Genomic DNA, 9,373 nt, shown 5'->3' with positions numbered 1-9,373 from the left:
AATGGTTATGTTGGGACAATTCCCAAAGTCTGAGCTGAGCTGATGCTCTGCTGTTTGTTGTGCAGTTGAGACTGAAATCCTTGAGAGACTGGAGTGTGTAAGGGACATTGGTGATTGTGTTGTATAAAACATTCTAGAGATAAGCACCTCCTGTCTGGCAGCTCCTTTGGTCAATATTCCTTGAGGAAAATCAGGAAGTCACTGAGGCCCGTGTCTGTGAGGGGTAGGCTTGGATCTTGTTTCTATTGATGGAATGAGAGCAGCAGAGAAGAAACAAGAGGACTGAACACACCAAGACAAAGGGAGTACTCCAGATGAGGATTCTGGCCTAGCTGCAAAATGACCTCCAGTTAGGGAGACAATCAATTGCTCGGTGGTGGGTGATCACCTGAAGAGTCAGAGCAGTGTGGTACTGTTGCTTGACATGGACATGCCAAAGCTGTCACATGGGCAGGTGTTTTGCTGGCTGGAAGTGCACCAGGACACTCAGCTGGTTCACATCAGTTAACTCACTGCTCTTCTGAAGTTGGTGAGTGGTAACATCAGCAGAAGTTGTGCCTGCAGTGGCTCACACATGAGAAATAACTCTGGTGCTTGGGAGAACAACCAGTGTGTATGTGCATTGTCTTGGGTTGGTTTAAATTTGGATCTTACTAGCCTTTTCTTCCTTATGTGTCACTGACCATCCTGTTACCCAGAGTGGTGCTGGACAGGAATATTTTGGGCAGCAGAGAGACCTGAATTCTGAGGTACCCAGAGTGTCAGAGGATAAATACAGAGATGCAGAGGAATGCTGGAGCTCTGCTGTGGAACCATCAGTTTTCCTCTCAGCTCTTCCCCCCAGTTTTTCTGTTTTGGAAGCACAGCACTGTTTTTGTGACCAACAGAGCTGTACAGCCAGGGTTCTGCACAAAGCAGAATCCCCACCTCTCAGGTGGCACTGCTGGGCTGCAGAACTGGGCTGGAGCTTGGCAGTCAGCCCTGGTGGATCTCAGACACCTCTGCCAGGGGCTCACACAGCCTGCACCTGGATAAGCTGCCCCAAACAGTGGGGAGGGATGGGTGGAAGTTCTCTATTCCTGCTTGCAGGTTAGAAGTACTCCTGACCCAGCATTAGTTTTGTCATTGTATTTGCTCACTAACTGTGAAGCTTTGATCCTGCCTGTGCGTGTCACTTGTCCAAGACACTTCTTTGGAATTCATGTGCACTGCTCTGGAGTCCAGCTGTGATTTATAGGTGGGTGTGAGCAGTCCATGCACCTCTTGGAGTGGAGGTTTGGGTTTAGTTTAGTGGCTGACTGGCCCATACAGCTTTTTTCTTCCCAGGAAATGTTCTAAGTGCTGTACTGGATTGGCCCTGTGCATGTGCCCTTTCGGGAGCTACAACAGAGGTACCAGGCATCTTTGTTAAGCAATTGTGAATTAATTTGCTTGTGGGGAAATATCCAGTGCTATCCAGTGCTGTACAGTGCTTTTGTAAAGGAAGAGCAGGGGAAGGATTTCTTTTGCACTTCAAGTTAACAGTCCAAATCCTGGGCCCTGTAATTTTTTTCCTACTTCCACATCCTTTGTCCTTTCTTTCTCTGCCCAACCCAGCTCTTCTTTTCCCATTTCTCATCTTTCCCCAGTTCCAGTAGTACAAGGCTCCTCTCCACTGGTTGTGTGTATTTTGACATCAATGTTTGTGTATGTCAGTGTCCTTCCATTCCTTATTCTGATTCTGTTGCTTCTCCCTCTGATCCTTTTTTGCTTGATGCCCAATTTTACCCTCTCATTATTCCTTTTCTGCTTTCCTTTAGTCACCATTACTTTCCTGTCACCTTTGGGTGACAGAGGGCTGTTGTCTGAAAGGCAGACTCCCACCACTGTTCATATCCCACGTTTCTTTTGAATGTGACTAGATAAATTCTCAGCCTCAGCACACATTTTTTGTGTTGGTTCCCCCACCCCACCCCAGAAGTAACTACATTTACTGCAGTGGAAACTTAAAAATGAACTTTTTGTTTGCTGGAGCCATCTCTTTGTTGTGTTGTGTTCAGTTGGTTGTCTGTGGTTTGCTGTGGGTTTTTTTTCACCTTGTTTCAATGTAGGTAGTATTGGTACATGACAGAGAGACAGGCTTTCTTTTTATTATTCATTGTAAATTGTCATGTGTTTTTGAGATGAATATTAAGTGCCAAAACATCTGTTGTTCTTTTCCAGCCTGTCCTGAAATAAAATATGTGTCATTTAGTTAGGCTATTGTGGGATCCAGTGCAAGATGTGTATGTTAGGGATGGTCCTGTAACTTTTCCAATATATTAAAGGTTGGATTGTACTTATACAAGCAAGACTCTTGTGACCACAGCCAGATTAATTTAAGGTGATTCCTGGTGAACAATTTTGTAGGGAAACACTCACCTGGAAACCATGACAGAATGCACAAAGACAGTGATCCTGTCTCATAACGGGTACATTTTGTTTTATATATGACAGGATGGATGACCTTTTCATTCTTCATGTTTGGGTGTGGAGACTCGTGGAGACTCCAGGTGTCATTTTGCTCTCTTCTGTGGTATTGTCTTGGCAAATTTTGCCATTGTTCCAGAGGACCTAAAGCAAACACCTGTGCATGAGATACCGTCCCTGAGTCCGCAACTGTTTGCCACGTTAGGAGATCACCACAGCCCTCGTGTTTGTACAAAGTCATTGTTGTCTTAGCCACTGCAGGAGCTGAAATTGCTAAACCCTAAAGTTCCCCGAGGGATCTAAATGGTTGGTGAGGGCTGGTAATGGGGTGGAGGTCATTAGTTCAGTCCTGATCAAGTTAGGGGTGCTTGGAAGCTGTTGGTGTCTGGTGCCACGAGCAGTGTGGAATGAGGTGAGCTGAATGTTTCCCTCTCTGAATTAAGCACCTGGCATGCCGTGAGCACCTTGGCAGCTAAGAACAGGCAGAAATACAGTGAGGAGCAATCCCTTTTCCTTCTGCTTAGAAGGTGAGAAGGCTGACCTGCTCTTGAGTGGGCAGTGATGGAGCCTGACCAAGTGCAAGCTTCTGCCCCAACAGTGCCTTTAGACTGGAGTGATAAGGGAAGAGAATGTTATACATTGCTTTATCCTGAACTTCACACTACATGTCTGCTGCATCCTTAAGCAAGAATGAAGGGGAAAAATACCCATCTAAAGTTCCTGGTTTTGTCTGTCGGGAGAAGTTATGCTTTTCTGGTGTAGAATAGTGTCTCCAGTACTTCAGATAAGCTGCCTTCCTCCAGCATAAACTTTCACACACATTTAAGATGATTGTCAAATACAAAGATTTACATGCCACAGACGGCGTAAAATATCATTTCTTCCAGAACTGTTTGTCTGCTCAGTGGGGTTAAATTAACCAGCACAATGTTTGTCTTAGATCGCAGACGAGTGTTTTTTGAGCACCAAACAGGGACCTAATCCTTTACTCAGCCATCTACAAAGGTGTCTTTTTCACACAGGCTTCTGTTCTACTTTGACCTTTTGGACTTTTGAACAGTCTGTCCACTTCTTTCCAAGCTGTGGGAGAGAACACTCTGCCTGTGCTCTCTTGGAGAAACATCTGTTTTGTTAGTAACCACAACCAACTTACTCAGACTCTACATTTAGCTCCTATACTGAAAGTGTCAAATTGTTGTCATAGGCTGCCTCAGAAACGGTTCAGTGGTCTCTTGGATTCCCTCCAGAAAAAGAGAGAATGATCTCCAAGAAAACAAAACTTTAAACAAAGTCCCGAGACCCTAGAGTGACAACACTGTATATTTTTATTTAGACTGGGTACTTCCAGGATCCTCTTGTAGAGGACACATCCATGACTTTCTCACAGAAGGAGGTAATGCAGAAGGATTTGGAATGCAGGATAGAAGAGCAGGCAGCATGTGTGTCTAATATGATTTGCTTCTGGAGATAATGATCCTTACTTTCATATATATATTTATCATTTACTTCTGAGGTGCCTATGAAGGAGTGTAGTTCATGTTGTACTTTGGGGAATTTAACACAAGATGTTCTGTGCTATGCAATAGCACAAACATGCTCACAATAGAAGGAAGGTCACAGAGCTTCTGAAAGGCTCAATCTTTGTTCTGCACCACCTACTCAAAACAATACATGTTAGAGGGCTTGGAAAAATTGATCCAACACCAATGAGCAGATGACTGAAAGTCCTCCTGGCAGTCTGATGTAGGAGAGATCTTAGAGTGGTGCTAAAATTGAGCAAGACTCTGGTAACAGCCAGTATCAGTTTTAGAGATAGCAAAAAGTGATGCCAGCTTATGTCACTGAAATGTCAGCATTTGTGATCAGCAGCAGGAGTATATATTTTTATATTCCCTTTGTAATGGCCTTGTCTCCAAGCTCTGTATTGCATGAATGGAGAGGATCCCTGATTGATACTGAAGAATGCACACAAAACATTTGTCAAGTTTTTGTTAGCCAGTTTTAAGGGCTGTGAGGTTGCTTGAGATCTTTTTTCTCAGACAAAATTGTGATCAATTGTAGAAGTTGTGGCAGAGTCCCTGGACCATCAACTCTGCTGTGCTTCTGGTTTGGAATGATGTTCTTGCAATCAAATGCCCACAAGAAATTCTGCTATTTCAAATAAATGCTCACACTTATTTCTGCAAATTTCTGTGCCTATGAACCTCTGTGGGTTGGGCACTCAAGTGGAATTTTTCAAGACTAACTTCTAGAGTTCCAATTTGGACACTCACTAATCTGTAGTTGCAAAGTAACTCATTTCAAAGAGTTTCTGTAGGCTGTGGGATGATGTTTTATGGTATGTGATATGATGGGGAAGTTTCTTAGGGGACTGATGGTGTAAACACCATAATATGCTATGAAAGCCATATTTTGAGTGTGTCCCTGATAACAGAAAGGGTCTGCAATTCTTGGGGTTTTTTTCCTGTGTGCTGGGTCCTTCCTGTCCTTCCCTGCTGTAAGTGTTTGTGCCATTCCTTGCAGGATTCAGAAGGAGGTCTCTACGTGTGCATGAACACGTTTCTGGGATTCGGAAGGGAGCACATCGAGCGGCATTACCGGAAAACCGGCCAGTGTGTCTACCTGCACCTGAAACGGCACCTGAGACAGGTGAGACCTGTGCCTTCCCTGAGAGCCACCCCAGCACTGCTCCTGTCTCTTGTGCTCATTTGGGTACTGCATTTCAGATGCACACCAAGTCCTGGATGACTGAAATGCACACATTCACATTTGGGGCTGGATATCAAATCTAGGTGCTTGGATCCCAACCAATCCTACAGCTTCAGTTCTGAGATGAATCAAAAGCCCTAAAGAGTCAGACCTTAAAGGCAGCTCCTTCCTGACTTTCACTGATGTTTTTCACTTCTCATTTCTGTGTATCACATACATATTGTCTGCATGTTATGTGCACATTATACATAGCTAAATATTTTCTGAAACCTGCCTTTCAGGTGTACAATTACTGTTATGATTGAGTTACTGGGTTTGGCTCAGATTTGGCTGGAAGCTGCTGATTTCTATTTTTCATATGAGGTTTCATCTCAGGGTGAAAAGACTCCTTTTCATCCTGATACCTGTGCAGTTAAACCTTGACCAGGTCTGGGATCTTAAGCTTAGCTTAAATTAATGCTGACCCTCATTTAGCCTTTCCCCACACGTGGGTGTGCACATACAGCCTCATGTTCACTGCTCTTCCATACCTTCACTGAATATCAGCAGTCACTTATAGCCTGTGCTTTATAACCTCTGCTTGTCTGTGGTTTGCCTGGCATCTTTAAAAGGTTCTTAATTACTTCTGACCTGAGCTATAAGGAAGGCACTGGGTTTGCTTATTGTTCACTCTCCCATAAGCTCTGTCTCTACTGGCAAGTTAGAGGGCTTAAAAGAGCTGCTTGGAGTGGGTTAGAATCCTTGTTTCTCACTCTCCAGCAAGGCTTCCCCTGGATGATGAAGGCCTTGGGTTATATAAAGTGCCCTGACCACTTACCTTATTGCCAGGAGAGGAGTGTTCATATTTTATCGGAGTTACAGTGAGGTGGATTGCATGCCTTCCAGGATGAGATGGTAAATGATGTTTGTTATACTTTGGAATTATCTTTCCTTCTAAGGGCAATACCAACAATTTCCTTCACTCTGTTAACTGAGTTTTTGCAGAGCCTACACTGGTTTTAGCAGTGGTTTTTCTGACTGAATTTAACACTCCTGAAAGATCTAGAGACAGAAATCCTGTCAGCTTTCCTTGTACATAACTTTCTTACATAAGTTCAGGTAAACTGGGGTTAAAATGAGGCCTCAAAAATTCCTTTAATGATAAAGATTAGGCTGAAGAACCCCAAAATGGACAAACAAATATCCCAGCTGTTGTTTGGTGTTGCAGATCCCTTTGATTGAAGAAGTTCAGTGGTTCCTGTTTTTCTCTGGGTGAATCATGATGTAGTAGAGGGGCAGGCTCTGTGCTGGAAGGTGGCAACACACTGGTTCTCTGGGTCATGTGGCAGGAAACAGGGTTTGGCTACACAGTGCAGGTGAATATTGCATCATCTAATAGGGCTCATAGCCAGGATTCCTCATATATTAGCTGTGGATTTCTTTTTTTTGCCATGACTATTTGCTTCTTACGTGCTATCCATGCTTTTCTTTGAGCAATGTGAAACATCAAGTGTTTTATGAAGTGTCTGGCACATGCTGCATCGTGGTTTTGGTTTTGGAAGCCAAGCTTTTAATGGTGTAGGATACAGTAAAGCCAAAGGCATTGGATGTGCTATCTTAAGATTCTTATAGTGAGGCTGCTATTCCTGCCTGTGGTTCCCTTGGCATCATCCTTGCAGAATGCACTGCATTGCTACAGAAATCCCAGGTTGCTTCCCAAGATGTTTGGAATAAATGTCATTTGTGTATTTTGTCACAATTCAATTAGAAAATAAGGGTCACATCTTCAGCCTGCTGGCTCAAGTAGAGCTGGAGCATCTGCCCGTGGCAGCTCAGCACCAGAGGCCTCTGCTGAATCATCAGACATGGGCACAAGTTGTGGAGTACCCTCTGGTAAAATTCTTAGCTGAATAAAGGAAATTGATTTTTATTTTTCCTTTTCCATAGTGTTACATTCATCAGGATTTTTAAATCAGCCTCTTTGTAGTGTATGACTTTATACAACTGCCTGGGTGCTGTTCATTTCCAGGCAGAGCTTCAGCTTGGTGCTGTAGTGATACCTCAGCCCTGTTGAAAACCCTGGGCAGAAAAGCACAAAGATTTCCTGCAGGGATAGGTTTCTGGATGCTATCCAGGGATGATGGTGTTATAAAAAGTGAGAGACAGCAGAACAGGCTGCAATGTCACCTTGTCCAAGGAGCATCACAAATGGAATTTAGTGTCACTGCTGATGCCTCATGTCACTCCTATTTGTTGGGTGTGTCACATCTGTTAGAAAAAAAAAAAGGGTTTGTGAATGGAGAATGTTTTCAGTGATTTCTGACAAGGTAAGAAAAAGACTGTCAGGTTGTGGGTGTTTCAGGAGTATTGAGCAGCTTTGATTCTGATGTATTTTTATTTGGAAAAATCAAGCTGAAATCATTGTCAGCCTGAGTTAAATATAAGCACTCCATGTGAATTCTTTCTCTTTGCAATCTCTAGTCTTCATAACTTTCACAATATCACACTTGGTGACATCAGAATTCAGCTGGAGTTTCCTAGTATTGGAAAAAACATTTTTTTTAGTTCTGGAAATACAGTCCTTGGAGAATGTGTAATTTATTCATAATGTATTTGCAATTGGGTTATGTTGTTTCTTGCTGCTGCTTTTAAAAAAAGATTTAAAATACATTTAAAATAGATTCCTGGCTACTACCTTCCTACTTGTTAAATTCCAGTAGCATTAAAGAAAGAAATATTCTGCATGCTTTTTTCAGTTCATTGAGGAATTTTTATTTCTATTTGAACTGCTGGAGTTGCAACCCTGATTTTCCCTAGGGCTTTTTTATGTGGATAATGGATTCTGTTCTTAAATGCAGCCAAGGGGTGTTTGTCAGCATCTGCTCTTTCTAAGAATGGAAAATTTTCCTGTGATGTATAAGACCCCACTGATGATTAAAGCAGTTTGCTGAGGCCAAAGCTTTAATTTACATGGTGAAGGGAACCACCCAAAATATGTGACCCTTTTGCCTGCGAAGGGGCAGAGGCAAGCATGAGCTTTCCCTGTGGGCTGACAGGTTCTTGGCTGCTTTCTCTCCACCTGTTGTATCCCAATACTATTATTAAAAAAAAAAAAATGTTGCCTAACAACCTTGCCAGTGACACTAACATTACACACTACATCATGCATCATGTTGGCACCAAATAGCCACAGAGGCTTTTTTGATTTAATTTGATTTAACGGTGCTGTTTAATAAACAGCTTAAGGAGTGAGTGCACTGGCTTTGACATTCCCTCAGTTGTGTTTTCCCTTGTAGTCTGAGGTATTCTGAACTGGAAAAATAGTGAAACTTAATCTCATTTGAAAGGTACTGTTTTCTGCTATGGTGCTTAAATTAAAAAAAACAGTCAAATCCCCCACTAAACAATTGCTTGAGTGTTGTCGAATTTCCTCCATACTTTCTAATATTTAGAAAACATGGTGGTAACTTGGATTAATGGAAGCAGGTGTAGATCCTGATGGAAAAGGCATTTTTTTCTGGATAGAAGAAAATGAACCTAACTAACAGATCAAAGCCAAATGGTCCTACTGGAATCAGTTCTGAAGGGTTGAATCCTTTATGCAGATAATAGCCTTTTCTTCTCTCTAACTCAGCTTTAGTCATTAAGAAATACTGCTGAGGGTCTAGTGGAGAGAGGTTTGAGAGGTGCTGGGTGTCTCTGCCTTGGTGACAGAGCAGCTGCCACCCGTGGTGGCTGTGGGACAGCCTCTGATCAATTGCCAGCAAGGCAAGAGTGAAGGACTCAGGTGGAGGCTCCCTCTCTCCGTGGGGTGCTGGGCACTGATGAGTCCCAGAGTCAGAGGAGAGCAAAGAGCATTTACATCCTTGCTCACCAAGGACTGTGGTTTGATGGAGGGGTTGATGCAGATTTACTGTTGTCTCACTTGATGGATTTTTAATTGTTTCTTTCTCTCTTTCCAGAAGGTACCAGGAGCATCTGGTGGAGCTTTACCAAAAAGGAGGAATGCTAAGCTATTTTTAGGTATTGTGAGCAGCTGCTTTCACACAGTCCTTTTCTGACCCTGTCTGCATGTGGACTTGGGTTCTGCCCACCATTGTGTCTGGCTCTGGGGCTCCTTTTGGGTTTTCATTTCCTGCTGTTTGTTTTGGTTTTCTTTTTAACTTCTGGTTCTAGATTTTAAAGGTTTTCCAGGCAAATAAGTAGTTCTTAACCATTTTGGTGCATACTGGAAGAT

General features: G+C 42.9%; 1 protein-coding gene across 2 annotated transcripts in view; it reads left to right on the top strand.

Annotated features, from left to right (window-relative positions):
* Positions 1-4,970: 4,970 nt before the first annotated feature.
* The window catches only part of USP13 (ubiquitin specific peptidase 13), a 41,008-nt gene continuing 36,605 nt past the window's right edge, over positions 4,971-9,373 (top strand). For both annotated transcript variants that reach the window (XM_014312334.2, XM_031055410.1), the window contains exons 1-2: positions 4,971-5,097; positions 9,099-9,159. In XM_014312334.2, coding sequence (XP_014167809.1) covers positions 4,999-5,097; positions 9,099-9,159 — 160 coding nt within the window. In that variant the 5' untranslated portion in view covers positions 4,971-4,998. The remainder of the gene's footprint in view (positions 5,098-9,098; positions 9,160-9,373) is intronic.

This window comes from Geospiza fortis, unplaced genomic scaffold, assembly GCF_000277835.1.
Source record: "Geospiza fortis unplaced genomic scaffold, GeoFor_1.0 scaffold172, whole genome shotgun sequence".
NCBI classification, from domain to species: Eukaryota; Metazoa; Chordata; class Aves; order Passeriformes; family Thraupidae; genus Geospiza; species Geospiza fortis.
This window is presented reverse-complemented; position numbering and strand designations above follow the sequence as displayed.